General features: G+C 50.1%; 4 protein-coding genes across 4 annotated transcripts; 1 reads left to right on the top strand and 3 right to left on the bottom strand.

Moving 5' to 3' along the window:
- Window positions 1-3,974: 3,974 nt before the first annotated feature.
- On the bottom strand, window positions 3,975-5,729 carry MIND_00803400 (F-box domain-containing protein; the record flags this gene model as incomplete). Its single annotated transcript, XM_037364713.1, has 1 exon — window positions 3,975-5,729. One exon carries the CDS (start codon window positions 5,727-5,729, stop codon window positions 3,975-3,977), a length of 1,755 nt encoding a protein of 584 aa, XP_037217955.1.
- Window positions 5,730-7,966: 2,237 nt separating this feature from the next.
- Window positions 7,967-9,878, bottom strand: MIND_00803300 (uncharacterized protein; the record flags this gene model as incomplete). The annotated part of the gene is made up of 8 exons (XM_037364712.1): window positions 9,725-9,878; window positions 9,593-9,671; window positions 9,415-9,535; window positions 9,151-9,354; window positions 8,704-9,098; window positions 8,416-8,658; window positions 8,247-8,370; window positions 7,967-8,197 (listed from the first exon to the last, which is right to left on the bottom strand). Exons 1-8 carry the CDS (start codon window positions 9,849-9,851, stop codon window positions 7,967-7,969), a joined length of 1,524 nt encoding a protein of 507 aa, XP_037217954.1. The 5' UTR covers window positions 9,852-9,878.
- A 693-nt stretch (window positions 9,879-10,571) lies between these two features.
- MIND_00803200 (uncharacterized protein) lies at window positions 10,572-11,541 on the bottom strand (the record flags this gene model as incomplete). The annotated part of the gene is made up of 3 exons (XM_037364711.1): window positions 10,572-10,606; window positions 10,660-11,375; window positions 11,429-11,541. The coding sequence occupies 3 exons, from the start codon at window positions 11,539-11,541 to the stop codon at window positions 10,572-10,574; spliced, it is 864 nt and encodes a 287-aa protein (XP_037217953.1).
- Window positions 11,542-11,607: 66 nt separating this feature from the next.
- Window positions 11,608-13,294, top strand: MIND_00803100 (ThiF domain-containing protein; the record flags this gene model as incomplete). The annotated part of the gene is made up of 5 exons (XM_037364710.1): window positions 11,608-12,032; window positions 12,082-12,305; window positions 12,353-12,866; window positions 12,912-13,019; window positions 13,066-13,294. The coding sequence occupies exons 1-5, from the start codon at window positions 11,617-11,619 to the stop codon at window positions 13,292-13,294; spliced, it is 1,491 nt and encodes a 496-aa protein (XP_037217952.1). The 5' UTR covers window positions 11,608-11,616.
- Window positions 13,295-15,893: the final 2,599 nt, after the last annotated feature.

Raw genomic sequence — 15,893 nt, 5'->3', positions numbered from 1 at the left:
CAGATATAGTATATGTAGCCTATCTCTCAAAATCTAGAGTATGATCAATACAGTTCACTAATTATGATATGTTAAGTCACATAAGTGACTTGATTTTTCAAAAAAAAACAATTATAAAAATGAGATTCAGATAGTCAATTCTTAAATTACAACTGCCTATTGCCCCTTTCTAGTTGATCTTGAAAGGGTCTATGTTTGGCCAGGTTCAGAAGTTGGTGAGGTAGAGCATGGGTCAGGGTCTCAGGGTCAGGGTCAGGGTATACTAACCCTGACCCTGATTAGTATATCCTGCCCCTGACTCTGATCATGACAAGCCCTACCTGACTTGTACTCCACCCTCATCTTGTATACATAGATATGCATATGATGAAGGAGGTAAGTATATACCTCTCTCAGTTCCTTTGTACATTCTAACATGAAACCCTGCCACTTCAACCCCCCACTCATGCTTTCTAGGGAGAGTAAAATGTGGACAATGAAGAGGACCAGGATGGAACACAAGAAGGCTTATAAATACTAATTGTATTATATAACAATGATGATTTGAGCTTTTTGAATTGTATCAAATATAATATGAGTGTTAACCTGGATCAAGTCAACCTTACCCACTAGGGTCAGGGTTAAGTAGGGTCAGTGTCACAGATAAGACCTGGCCTGTTCTCTTGGGCACTAGTATCAGGCTACCAACGGCCCATAACACACAGGATGTGATGACAGGAACAGACACCCCAGTAGAGGGAAACACACATATGGGAAGCACATGACCAGGAAAGATGTGTTGGGCCCGACGCTGAGCCCAACTTGCAGCACGGAGGAACAGGAAGGAGTGCTAGGATGTTAGGAGCAGTGTCTGGCCTGCAAGGGATGTGCAATTATCTTCTCTGACAGGGATATAGGAGGAGCAGGAGAGGCCAAGAGCAGGCCCTTTTGGTTTCGATCTACCCTGCTTGCTAGGGTGGAGCACGGGTCCGGGTCCGGGTCTCAGAAGGCTGACCCTGACCCTGACCCTGACTAACCCTGACCCTTCCGGGTACGGGTCCAACCGGGTCCGGGTTGACCCACGGGTTGCAGATAAGGAAGCAGAAGATGTATTTGGGACAATAATTTTGACATAATATACATTTTGCTACATGATATTGGCTCAGATATAGTATATGTAACCTTTTCCTCAAGATTTTGAGCATATTTAATCTCATTTACTTCTATGTCACATGTCACATGAGTGACCTGAGTGACATATGATTTTTTTTGTCTCACAAAAACTCACAAAAATCATGTTTAGATAGGGAATTGTCCCATCACAACAGCTTATTGGACCCTCCGGGTTGACCCTGAAAGGGTCCGGGTTTGGCCGGGTTCAGAAATTGGTGTACCCTGACCCTGACCCTGACAGACCCTACCCTGAAACCCTGCGGGTTGACCCTGACCCGTGCTCTACCCTACTGCTTGCGAGCCCGACAATTTGTCTGTTCTGTTCCAGGCACACGCTCATAGGAGAAGACCTTGCACGGCCTGACCTGAAGCCTAATACTGACCCTGACTGTCAGGGTTCAGGTTGGGCTGTGCAAGACTCCTCTTGAGAAACAAGTGCCTGGAACAGAATAGATATTTAAGTGGGTGTCAGTGTCAGGGTCAGGTCATGTCGACAAGGCCCAATGAGTCGGTGTCAACTTGGTGATGCCTCCTTGCATAGGGTGAGGTAGTATAATAGGTGATCTAAGCAATGGAGTATGGTGTATACTATCACACCTTATATATGTGGCCCTGCTGAGGGGTGATCAGCTTGGTCCCTTGTCGCTGTTGGTGGTCAAAGGTTTGAATCGGGTCGTGTCAGGCCTGATGAGTTGGTGATTCCTCTTTGCACGGAGAGAAGCGGTACTTTAGAGACAATGTAAGCAATAGAGTACATAGTACACTATTGTGCCTTATATATGCAGGCCCGCAAAGGGGTGATTGGACATCCGACACCCTAGCCTCTCCTGCTCCTCCTCGCCCTCATTCCTGGCCACAGAGGGGACAATCGTATATCCCTTGCGGGCCAGGCGCTACTCCTAACCTCCTAGCACTCCCCCCCCCCAGTCCCTGGTGTTGGGTTGGGCTCGGCAACTGCTCGACACGTTGTTCTTGGTCACGTGCTTCCCACATGTGCGTTCCTCCAACTGGGGCGCCCGTTCCCCGTTGTGATGTGCTGTATGTTGCAGGCTCGTGATGGCCTGACACCAGCGCCCGGAGCGGACAGGCCAGGTCTTATCTGTGACAGTCAGGGTCAGGGTCAGGGTCAGGGTCAGGTTCAGGGTCTGAGTCTGAGTCTGAGTCAGAGTCAGAGTCTGAGTCAAGTTAAGCAGACTCAGAGCTATACCTGTGCTCCATCCTACAAGTGGTAAGACCCTACAAGTGGTAAGCAGTAAACGGGAAGAGGGATTTAGTGCTAATACTATTTGAGCCAGGCTAGCCCTAAAGTAACAAAGTTGATATTTTTTTTGTGAGTATTTCACCTTCTGTGAGTCAATGATTATAAATTTTGAATAGGTTTGAACTGAATACTTACTCAATCAATGAAGCTCTACTACCATATACAATATGGAGTCATTTGGTTGACTTTGAATTTTGAAGTTAATTCAATAAACCTTAACTTGTAGTGAAAGTCTGTGGTTTTATAATCAACCATATCAGGGTTGAAATCAAGTTTGTGGAACTTTGAAATACCTTTCTGACTATATCTAACTTTTAATGAAAAGTCTAGAAACCATTAAGTAATTGGGTTAACAATCTAATAGTCAAAATATATTTTGTAATAAAGTCTGTGATTTTGTATGCAATGAACTTTATGTTGAATACCAGTTTGTAGGCCTATTGAATACCTTCCTGCCCATATATAACATGTTGAGAATGGATAAGAACTCATTGAGATATGGCCCTACCACTGTTTTGAAAACTCAGGGTTGGGTCAGTAATTTGCATTTTCTGACTCAACCATTGACTTTGAAACATAAGTCTAAACTGAATAGTAACATGTATTAAGGGTTCCTACAATCTGGTAACATTTATTAGAAAGTTTGTGTAAAGTCATTACAAAGTTGTTATCCTATTGACACTAATTATGTGTTTGAATATGTAGCTGGAGACTGAACTTGTAGGGTCTACCCGGAGGTCAGACCCTTGGGGTTGACTTGAGGGTTAACTTGAGGGTTGACCCTCAAGTCACTGATATACATACAATATCTCTTACAATTTCTCCAATGTATATACTGACAGTTTTAATCACAATTTCTGACATGAATAAATTTGAGATTTCAACAATGATTTCATTGTACTGTAAACCTACAGTTTCAGCAGTGAAGAAATGCAAATAGAAACAAAGAGAATCTATGTGCATTTCTCCACTGCTGATTTTCTTTGTATCATCCGTGCTGAAACTGTCAGTGAAATCCTTTATTTCACTGACAGTTTCGCCACATTTGATATGCGTGATATCATGACCAAATATATGCGCGCAGATATGAACCATTTCAGGCATAGTTTCAGTGCCATAGATAGTTTTCACTTCAGACTTGCTAAAACTAGTATATATTTGACCAAAATCAATCTCAGTTTCCAAAAAGTATATTCTGGGCAAATCTACACAGGTTGATTTGGTTCTAGATTCTACCAGAATCTAGAACAGTTTCTACTTCAAGGGATATTTTACCAAATCCGGTGTGATTTATATACCGCTACAATCACATTAACTGCTAAGATGTGGCCAAAAATCAAGTCGATTGGCCGCCCGACATTGAATGGCTGATGTAAATATTTTCGAATCGAGGTAAGGTATGAGCAAAGGGCGGGTCAAATGTGTAAAGCTTGAATCCCATTGCCCGGATGAACTAGTACTGGTACATACATCTTACATATAAGTACACTGAAATTTCCAATACAGCCTCATACAGCAGCGCTATGGGTGTAGGTTGGACACGTTCACATTCTCCGGGTACCTACCAGCGACTTGCCGCAAAGTCGGTTGTCCAGTCCGGGTGCCGTTGGATGGTCTTCGGCTTCCCGAGGTCATCTGGAGCCCGCTCTATCCCTTGCAGGGCCGAATATCCCACAGGCCTTGTCACTGGCGCGGCATATTCCAAGAAAAGCCTCAGCTCGTCTGACTGAATCGCCTCCAATAGAGAATCGCGGATGTCAATTTGGCGCTCACGAGTGAAAGTGACATTGAGCGCCGCCAGCTGGGCGAGATCGGGGTATGAAGCTACCACAGGAGGGGTGCGCGAGAGGATGAATTGCAAGAGAAGCTCGTCCGTCAGGGCAGATGCGCCCGTCAATTCGAAGTGACGAAGAGCCGGGCAAATGGGAGGGCCATTGATCGAGTTGGTGATGATGTGGGCGAGCAGTTGGCCATCCCGTGGTGGCTTGGGCCCACGTGCATAGAGGGAGATTTTTTGAGGCTCATTGACCAGACGTAAACGCTCAACAAGGGGAGCGGCTCGTAGTCGGGCGAGCACCTCCCCAGATGTGAGGTCTTCGCAGGAGAAAGCGAGGTTCTTGAGCACATCCCCTACGATCGTAATGATAGCGAGGGACCTTTCATGGTTCAAACCAGAGATGTCGAGTGTGTGGAGCAGGGGCAGCCGCAAAAGACACAGCGTTGCAAACATCTTGGGTGTTGCGTTATCGTCATATCCCTCCCCTGTCCGTAGGACAAGCGTCGTCAGTTTCGGGAGGGTTGTCAATTCGATATTTGATTCAGGTTCTGCATGCCTCACATGACCGGCGGCGGTAACGACAAGCCTCTCCAGCGATGTGCATTCGGAGAGGAACGGAAATGGAAGCGGAAGGCCAGGCCTGTTAACTTGAGTTTTGTCGGTGTCGAAGAACTGCAGAGACAGATCGACAAGATTCCGCCAAATGATGGTGGTAGGAAGAGCGGCAAAGACTCCTTTGAAGACAAATGCCCGAAGACTCGGAGTCGATAGAATCTCGAGATTATATGGTGTCTTCCAAGAGCCTCCCGCATGAACTCGGAACTTCTCCAACCGTGGCACATCAATGGCTCTTAATTGGAAAAGTGCGTCCCCGTCCTCCGGTGACTCTGAAAGCTTTGACAATTTGATGTCGCGCCAGCGATGAGACACCGAGATCAGAACAGAAAGGTATGCCGAAACCACGCGTAGAGGATTCGCGGGCATATGAAGAGATATATTCTGCCGCTCTTCAGCGCTGAATATGTGGTCGTAACGCTGGGCCGACACGTCCAAAGGAGCGGTAGACCCTCGAGTTAACCAGCGATTCATTTCCGCCAACAGTGCTAGCTGTTGTTTCTGTGTTCTCGTCGTCATTGGATGGACGACAAGATGCATCCTGGACCAGAGTTTCGGCATACTCAAAGCCAGTGCCCGCCAATGACTGCAGACACTGGCGAGCAGCATTGGGCCCTCACTAGCGTCCAGGGCTGTATTGCGATGTGCAGGAAGAGTTTCGAGAAAGATGAGCTGGAGCACGTCGTTGGGCATCCTCCGCATAGGCGAAATGAGCGCTTGGTGTGAATCGACAAAACCGGAGAGTTCGTCCGCTTCCACAGCAATCGCACGGAGGCGCTCCCTCAGACTGTGCATCTCTGCATGCATTTCGTCCAGTTTCGTATTGTGGGGTGATAGATAGGCGCGAATCTCGTCGCATTGCGCATCGGTCGGTACCGTGTTGGTGTGGAGTATAGCTTGATAAGGCGAAGCAGGGAGGGGCATATCTTGGTGGGGCTTTGAGAGAGGGCGTGTGTTAAAATCGTACTCACTGGTGCAAGAGTGTTGACCGTAAGACTTAGGTATAGAGCGAGTGGAGGTGTGAAGCTTCTCCGAGTTCTCGATCACATCGTGACACAGCCATTTCAGGCTTTCCTCCCAACCACCGCTACCTGGCAGAAATAACGACCAGCCTTACTATTATTTTCGCTATCCTTTAGTCGCCAAACTTGCTCCCAACCATGGAGCGCACCGGAATCTTCAAAAATCGCCATCTTCAAGTGTGGGTTACTCCTAGTACTTGGCAAGCGGCATCGGGTACGTCCGCCACGGGCGTTTTCTTCATATTCTCACCTTGTTGACAGTCACCCAGACCTTCCCCATTCATCTTCGCCATACTATTTTCATCCGCTTCGTGGGGATGCTTCTTGGCGCTGAACGCGTCTAAAGCCCCTGCAAGCAATCCATATTTGAAGAGGCATTCTGGACATGCTAAGTTGTCGGGGCATCAAGGCTGTGGGTTTTCGCGTTGGTTGGGATGGTATAGCGGGATTTTCAGTGCGTTGTCCTTCTTTTCCGGTCATATTTGACTAATTTACGCGGCAGCTTCACAAGACTCGAATTTCTTGCCCTCGTCGGAACTTGCACAAACACCGCCGTTGGTACCAATCCCGTCAAATAGGACCACTGCAAATGAAGTTATCCCCCATGCTCTTACAGCCCGTTCGCTGTCGCTCACCAAATCCGCAAGATACTCAACTCATCGACTGCATCCGTATTGACTATTACTGGCAATGGACTCCTGGGTGTGGAGCTCTTGTTGCAAGGAGTTATGGAACCCAGGACTGAGTTGGGAAGATCGCCTAGCCAAGTTGCAGGCACGTTTGGACTATCAGTCCTAATCAATTGCGTTGACAAATCTTTCGTGTCTAGAATACGAGCCCACAATGCCATGAATGTCCACTATTTATCAACGACCGTCGTCTGCGCAGGGCGGTATATCCAGAGGCAGCAGTAACTCGTGTTGTTCTTTGCGATGTCAATTGCAACTTCCTTGAAGAACTACGGCCTCGCATGATGATCCTTCTCACTGCTCACCCACCCCAACCTCTCTATCATGCCCTCCGACATCTTTTCCGTCCATATTCTTCCCTTTCCGGCATTTCACATCATGTCACGCTTTTGGTGCTTGATTTAGCTACGATACGACACCGGTGTGTATTTCTTTTCCTCCTAGAATCTCTCCATTGAGCTTTTCACCCAGGTTAGATCGCTTTCTCGACTACCAACTAAAACCTTTCGCCACAGTCTCGAATGTCTCGGAATACTGTCCGTCAATCGCATCGCCACATTCTGCTCCCTGAGACATGACGTCAGAGGACCGGTCTCAGACATCTTCCCCAAATTCCGCTATCCGCTCTAGAATCCCATAAAAGCCGCCCCAGATTCGACCCCATCCTCAACCCAAACCACTACCACATCTCAAACAACAGCTACATTAACCCAAATATGCTCGCATCCTACTCTACTCGCGCTCTCGTTCCCCGCAACGGCTTCGTACCATTAGGTGGCCGTCGGGTATCCGTTCCTGACATGTCTTCACCACCATCATCGCCTTCTTCACTACCAAACCCATCCCGTATTCGTAGACGATCAGTCGACGTCGCAAAACGGTTGGCCAGCTCTGTTGCTGCCGCCGTCAAACCCACACCCATGCCATATGTCGAGCCCGTGTTTGGCCTGCAACGACGATCGCTGGGAGCTATTCCGATGGAGGAGCTCCGCCCCGCAAACTACCTTCCGATGCCCCCACGAGATATGCTCTTCCCGCGATCTGATCAGGTCGCACTATTCAAAGAAGTTGGGTTGTTAGAACGAGATGCGGATGTCAGGCTTGCGGTATTGGCTCTCCTGTAAAGCCACAGATGTGATCACTACTAATCCTCGCATGGACGATTACCAGGGCTGTCAATACCTTTCATCTTGTTCAAGTTTTCTTATGTTTCAAATAAACAATAACAACCGTTTGGTATCAGTGAAAGTATGGCTCATGAAATCTCTTCGAAGTCCAAGACATCTCCCAAAGCGATCATGTCGAGTGCAATAGCATCACTAATACCTACAACCTCTGAATCTGTCCCTCTTCATACCGCCTCAGCTTAATATGTACAACAATAAGTGATTCATGTGCTCGAGCTCTATAATGTGTAACTAGTCTACTATAGACTATGTGTAGTAGTCTATTAGAGGCCGAACTTGGTCAACCTTTCGATTTCTCGGGCGGCTTCTCCGCGCCGCCCTTCTCTAATACGCTGGGCCATCATCTTTGCATTCTCTCGGAGACGCTCGCCTTTCTCTCCGCGCGCATCCGCAAAGACACTCCGGAACTCCTTCACCGCATCATCGACCGTCCCTGTAATCTTGACACTGTCCCCGTGCCGGAGGGACGGTCCCACTTGGGCACCAGTGCGAATCTGCGTCCTTGGTGAAGCAGCACTTAATGTTCAAAGGAAGAAAGTATACCTGTAGGAGCTCGATGGCCACAGGGTTGGGTTCGGCGGATAAGAAGGCTGCGTTGACGGGCTGCTCGGCACCCGCTGGCCAGACAATGGACGGCAGCCCTAGCAGCAGCGACTCTGTGATTGAGCTAGAGAGGTTATTAGCGGGAGGCCTCCACGATGCGACGACGCACTTGAAGCCGCCATGTGTCAAAAACCACCCGACCGCCTCGTGCTGCAGAATGGCCCTTTGCTCGACCCAGAAGGCGCAGATAAGACCCTTGCCGCTGGAATTCACGCGTTCGATTGTTTCGGCGGGAAGGGATGCCATGGCTCCGCCCAATGCGAAGATGAAGGGGAACGGTTGGTCCAAGGAAAGTAGAGTATCAATGAGGCCCTCGACGTGCTTCGGTGTCGCTATTGGAAAGAACAGCGAACTACTAGCTTGAGAGCCTTTTTCTGATAGCAATGCTAGCGCTCACCCAAATGATATGTAAAGTGCAGAATTTTTGCCGTAGTTTCTCAAGGCGGCGTCAAGGAAGCCTTTAACCGTCTCGTTTGAGATCGGCGTCGGTTCTGGCTGCTCGGTGAAATATCTCTCGTGCGACTGGAGGCCGATGGCAAAGATTTCCTGGCCCTTGTTTTTGTAGAACTCGCGGAGGTGGGGAATGCCGACGGGCTCGAAGAACGCGCCAGAACAGAGTATATACCCGTCGACAAGCCTCGCCATGTCCATGGCCGCAGTGAAGACCAGGAAGTTGATGCGGGGGACGCCAGCGGCCAGCGAAACACGTTCATAGTCGTACATATCCGGTGCACCAGGGTTTCTGACCACAACGCCTTGCACCTTGTCTGAGCCATTGCAAGCCGTGGCGATCTAGGAGGTTCAAGTCAGCTTTCGGCGAGATTGGACTGAGCGATGAACGCACGGCAATGCCAATTTCCTCCCTCGTTCGTCCTGCTCGCCGACTCTCATCCGCATAAATCGTTTCGCAAATCTCCGACCAGTCGTAGTCGTTGATGTGGGCTTTGAGAGTGAGACCGGCCGTGGCGAACCACATCAGTATCTTGCAGGTCGGGCCCATGATTGCTTTACTTTCCCGCACAAGCATTCCGCCTGCGGTAAAGTCGAACTGGTTGCAAAGTGACCGTAACGTGAGCTAGCAAGTGGAGTCGATAACCATAAGACGAACATGGATGCTCTGGGGCTTTGGCCATTGCGGAGTTCCGATGGCCAGCTCAGGAAGAGCATTAGTCCACCCGCCGAGGAGCTCTTTGAGCATTTGGTCAATGGCGGTTGGGCTGAACACGGTACTGGCGGAGCGCATTCATTAGCTACGGGTCCTTGGACTGAGGGATGATGAGACACACTCTTTATTGCCCACACCCAGTATCCTCAGCCGCGATGTATCGTAAGCACAGCTGGCTAATTCCTTCTCCATCTGTGCAACTAGTTTCCGATTAGTTTTAGTGACCTAAGTTCTGGAATGACCGAGACCATACCGACGAGGTTATGCTGTACGATAGAGATTACCAGCGTTGGGTCTGCCTTGAGCATTTGGATGGCAAGGTGGAGATAGCTGACTGCATGTCCCCAGGCGGGTGGCAGCAGAGTCAAGATATGGTGCATGGTAAAACTGTGGAGCGAACTTGTAAGGAGAGCCTGTGGGTGGTGGAAGAGCAACGTCGAGCATTAAATACCACCGCCAAAGATTACGGAGCCCGGTCGTGGACACGAGAAGGCGTGAGTCATCCACGATAACGCGGAAGTCGAGTAACAAACGGCATCCGCGTCGGTGAGTGGGTTGGCCCGCCATATGAACACGTAAGAGGATACAATGGCGCTGCATAGGTTGTGAGTATTCCAGACAATGGGCGCCGAAATGTTTCAACGGAATCTTTGAACGGATCGACACACTATCTTTCGATTTTCGTCGTTCGATGCGGGTATCCCGCCGGCTAGAAATTGACGCGATGGCAATCCGACAGTCTGTTGCCGACCGGCGTCTCTGTGCAAGAAGGCTCATGGAATCACCGATAACATCGTCGTATTGGTCATTCGACGTCGCGGGGTCAAAATGACATGAGGAAGGAATGTGCGATATGAAAACGAACAACACGTCCGTAAGCTGCGGCTTAGTGAGGCAGTAGACAAGCGAATCGGCAAGCTTACCTTGTGGTTTTCAGCCTGCCAGCGAGCAGTCGAGAGCCTGGGACTCAGCCTCATAGACAACGATATCATGATCAGCATTGCATCCCACGTTCGTGTGGCGCTTAAAGGGGCGTGAAGAACGTGACAATGTAGTAGTTAGAAATTGCTGTGGTGGTCCCTGATTCGGAAGCAAAAGCTTTAGATTGACTCGGACGGGAGCCATATATCCGTCACTGAAATCAAGTATGAGACACATGTGATACTTCATAGGGGAAGGGAAACGCACTTTCCACCAAGCCAGCTCGTTTCTGAGCCACGAAATCTTCTGCCCTGGCCCATAAATCGATTCCACCCCGAGCCTTGACCTCCCAATCCTTCCAAAAGTCAGAATATGCGAACGGTTCTCGGCTCACAACCAAACGGGGGTCGGGGTCCGAGAATGTGAGGTGGGTCCATGCCAGGGAGTTGTTACTGTCACTGTTGAGAAGAAGGATTTGCAGTCGAGGACAGGATTTGAGCAGCATCGCGAAATCATGGAACTGGCTTCGATAGTGGAGCTTCAGCCGCAGATGTGTTAATGCAGGAAGCCCAGGCAGCGCGTCATGAACCCGCTGTAAGAGTAGCTCTCCGGACAGAAGCTTGTCGTGGAGGACAAGGTGGGTGGTATGGGCCAGTGCTGCGTGACCAGAATCGATAGGTCTGAGGACAAACGCGAACAACGGCCCCAGACTAAGAGTCAGACTCCTGACTCGCATGGAAGCCAACATGCCCAGTAGTATGGGCTCGTTGAAGCGGTACGTCGTCCCGAAGTGTATAATACCCTGACACTTGCCCATAATTTCGCAGACATCATCAAGTGTCCATTTGAAGTCAGACTCGAGCATGAGAGATTTAACGTGTCGCTCGAAGTAGGCGGCGGGCTTGCAGCGTAGTTCGGACATAAATGCATGTGAATGAGCAGAATCGTTCAGTCTGACCGTCCGGAAGCGCAAAGGTTCAATCCTGCAATCAGGAACTTGGAGTCAGGTATCGAGTCCTCAGATAGTGACCCTTACCATGTGTATATGCGCTTGCAGACGAGCAGCAATGAGAGAATGTCCAGCGGATTCTGCAAGAAGGCTAGCTCAAAGATTTTGCCCTCGAGTTCGACGGGAAGCTCGACAAACATGGAGGTGGATGAGAGAGAAGTGCCGATCAGACCACCTGTGTTACGTCACGAAAATCTTTCCTCCTCTTCTCCCTCATGCCCTTTGACCTTGCTTCACTCCAGTCTCATATTCAGATCTCGACACACAAGCAGCACCTCATACTCACTGCGCTCGCTGCCTCTCTTGGCACAGCTGCTCTCTTCTCAGGCTACTCGCTGCTGGACAAACGACGGAGGAAGGACAGACGGAGAGAGCTTGAGGGCGATGCGTTGCGGAGTATTATTGGGTCGAAAAATGCCACCAGACATGGGTCTCCAGTCCCGGAAGACATAGAAGAACCGCATATCCGACTTGGTGGCGAAGCCTATGCCGAGCACCTCATCAGGGAGCAGCTGGCGCGAAACTACGCGTTTTTCGGGGAAGAACCGATGGCAAGGATACGGAAAGCAAGGGTAGTGGTCGTGGGATGCGGTGGGGTGGGTAGCTGGGCGGCGGTAATGCTTGTCCGCTCGTGAGTTCAGAGGGTTTTTGTTTCCCGAGAAACTGACGCAATTTGCTAGCGGCATTTCTCATATCCGACTCATTGACTTCGACTATGTTACGCTGTCGTCGCTCAACAGGCATGCCACTGCCATGCTTTCGGATGTGGGCACACCCAAAGTAGCATGTGTTGCGCGGAGGCTAAGAGAGTTCTCTCGGTGGGTGGAGGTCGATACTCGCACTGAACTCTGGAAAAATGACGACGGAGGAAAGGAGTTGCTGGACGGGGCGGACTGGGTCATTGGTATTCGAATTCTTTCGCTTGTTATTCCGCAGTCTGATAATTTCCAGACGCTATTGACAACATCCAGACCAAAGTCGACCTGCTCCACTACTGTCACTCCCACAATATCCCCGTCTTCTCCTCCATGGGCGCGGGCGCCAAAACCGACCCCACACGCATCCAGATTGCGGACATCGCCAACACGATTTACGACCCGCTTGCCCGCGCGGTTCGGCGGCGGCTGCGCAGCTTGGGCGTACCCTCGGGTATTCCGGTCGTATACTCCACCGAAGTGCCTGGCGATGTCAAGCTGCTGCCGCTGCCCGAAGAGGAGTTTGCGAAGGGGAAGGTCCAGGAGCTGGGTGTGATGGACGAGTTTCGCGTCCGGGTGCTGCCTGTTCTGGGGCCGTTGCCGGCCATATTCGGGCTCAACGCTGCTACGTATGTACTGGCCGAGATCGGCGGGAAGCCCATACCGAATCCATTACCCGTCAAGAACCGGCGGAAAGTGTACGAAAAGCTGTTGCGGGACCTGCAGGGCAGGGAGGCAAAGAGGAGCGGCGCGGAGCCGGGTGTGGTCCCGTGCGTATTCCCGTTTTCGCCGCATCTTTCTCATCCCAGTCACAGACGTTTGCCTATCGACGAAGATGACGTCGCGCTCATATTCGAAGACATCCATCGTGGTCGCTCCATTATACCTCCACACCCGGTACCGACTACACCCACCCTTGTGCGGTTAGTGGCTGCTCTTTTACTTGTGCCTCATTGATTTTGCTCTCAGTTGGGACCCGGCCATGGCCCTTACGCCCGAGAACGTGGTCGTGATGGAGCGCAAGGAGGCGACGAGACACGAAAATGGGATATATGGAGCGACGAGCCCTGTGGAAATGTGGGGGGCAGAAACGGACGCGCTGGTGGAAAAGCACAGGAAACAGATAAGAAGGGTGCGAGAGTGGGTAGATTGGGATGTTCCTAATGAGAGCCGTATGCGAGGCAATGAAATCATCTAACTCGTCTCGTCTCCGTCTTACATGTGCACGAACGAGCATGTTTTGGATTCTTTCTTTTTTGATATTTAGTCGCGGTAGGCTCCATTCTCAAAAAGCACCATTTAAAGAACACACTAACTATGGGGCACTCAGGTTTTAGCTTCCACACCCGCACGGTTCAAGTTTCGAAATATTTGGTGCCGAGGACTGACCGACCGAGTGATTCGACTGTCACATTTTTCTGCTTCTGTTCCGCACCACCACCACAAACGCGACTATTTTCCCCCAAGCGGTGGCTCCCATTCTCCCAACCGCCGACGAGATATGCTAGCTTCTATGTCTGACCGAGAAAACTGGCGCCGCAGAGAAAATTTCCCGCACGCCACGAATGGTGGAGGGCTGAAGGTCAAGCCTGCTAGGTGCGCCCGCGGTGCCATGACTCTCTGCTGTTTTCTTACAATATTATTGGCAGCAGCTGGCTTACCCCGAGCTCTTCTGACAACAACGACGGCACCAACCTGGTCTAGCCAACAACATTAACATACATTTGGGCGGTGATAACAGGTCCGATATCTTCCTGGCGTCCTCGCAGTGACACAACACGATCCTCTCGCCGCTATCCCACTGCCCCATGCCGAAATCTTCACGGTCACCGCATTCCGGGGCACCTCTACATCCTTGTCTTGACCCTCAAGCTTAAGACAGTCCTGGATGCTGATATAGCGAGATCTTGGAAGTTGGGTGTGTGCTTCGCTCATTGACCTGTATAGTTGTTAACTACCAAGGCCAGTTGTTTACATCGTAATAACCCTCAACTGTCCGCTCTCCGACTCCACTTCCCCGCGCTTCGTGTTGTCACCAACCACTCCACACGACGCCGAAACTTGCGTCCTCCTCGGTTGCTTCAATTGCGGGATGCAGGAGAATATCATTGTCCTTCTCGACCTTGACCACCATATACACCCAAATATTGCAGCCCAAAGACCTCCAACCTCTTTCCCGACTACAAATCGTCCTTTTCCCCTCGATCTTTTTTTGGCGGTGTCACGCTCGTCACGTCACGCATTTTGCTACCCGATTTGGCGACTTCACTACTCCACCACCAGAGCAGTTCTGTCTTAACCGACCATATCCCGTTGTGCCTTGGCATGCAAAGCACCCACCCAATTCTTTTTTCCCACTAGTTTGGAGCACAAGGTACTCGTTGGAGGCCTTCTTTCGCGCGACTTCTTTCGCGCCATTGTCGCCTTTTCCTCGCCCATAGGACCTACGAGTGACGGCAAAGGTGTATGCTGTGTTGAAGAATAGAGTTCTAGTGCATGCTTCGCTGCCCCAGAGCTGGAAACGCTGCAGATTTTGGCGCAGTGCCTCTTTCGCTGCTTATACGAGTGTTATTTCGGCGCTTCTCGACATATCCGAATCAACACGATATTTGAGATGACCCTGGGGGGAGAGATGGCGTGTTTAGGAGAACACTGACAAACTTAACATCCTAGGATGGTCACTGATTGTATGTGCTAATATTTCCTTTCAATTTCTGGTTTCTGACTCGTCCTTGGTGCTAGGATATATATGTACAATTGCTGGGTATTCAAGGAATTCTGTAATAATGTTATGCCGCTTCTGAATTACTTCTATCGAATTCCGAGTCGACGCATTCTGCGCTACTTTCTGTGGTTTCCACTTGATTATCGGACACGTCCGCCAATTTCCAAGCATCAGTCAGACTTTTGGCCCGGGGGCCGATTTATTGCCAGATCCCTGCCTTGACTGCTCACTCACGATCTTTCTTCTCCTCGACGTTCTAGTGCTGTATCGTAGGTTAAGTTGTTGGAGTTTGAGCTCATGGCCCGCCAGGCTGCTTTGACAGCGTCTTTGCCGGCGCTACATTCTATTAAGCCAGCCAAGGCGGTATAAGGAGGGACAGATCCGAGTCAGAGGTGGAAGGATCACTATAGGAGATGTCTTGGACTGGGAGAACTTTAGAGACCATGAGCCATGCTTTCACTGATACCAAACACAAACAGTTGTTATTGTTTATTGCAACATAAGAAAACTTGAACAAGATGAAAGGTATTGACAGTCATGGTAATCGTCCCCGCTACGATAAGTAGTGATCACATCTGTGGCCTTACAGTAAAGCCAATACCGCAAGCCTGACATCCGCATCTGGTTCTAACAACCCAACTTCTTTGAATAGTGCAACTTGCATCGGAAGGTAGTTTGCAGGGCGGAGCTCCTCCATCGGAATAGCTCCCAGCGATCGTCGTTGCAGGCCAAACACAGGCTCGACATATGGCATGGGTGTGGGTTTGACGGCGGCAGCGACAGAGCTGGCCACCCGTTTTGCGACGTCGACTGATCGTCTGCGAATACGAGATGGGTTTGGTAGTGAAGAAGGCGACGATGATGGTGAGGACATGTCAGGAACGGATACCCGACGGCCGCCTAATGGTACGAAGCCGCTGCGGGGAACAACAGCGCGGGTAGAGTAGGATGCGAGCATATTTGAGTTAATGTAGCTGTTGTTTGAGATGTGGTAGTGGTTTGGGTTAAGGATGTGGTCTGCTCTGGGGCAGCTTTTATGGGATTCTGGAACGGATAGCGGAATTTGGGGAAG

Source organism: Mycena indigotica (assembly GCF_014461135.1).
Source record: "Mycena indigotica strain 171206Taipei chromosome Unknown Mind.scaff0007, whole genome shotgun sequence".
Lineage (NCBI taxonomy): Eukaryota > Fungi > Basidiomycota > Agaricomycetes > Agaricales > Mycenaceae > Mycena > Mycena indigotica.
Note: the sequence above shows the minus strand (reverse complement) of the source record. Positions and strands in the feature narration are given on the sequence as shown.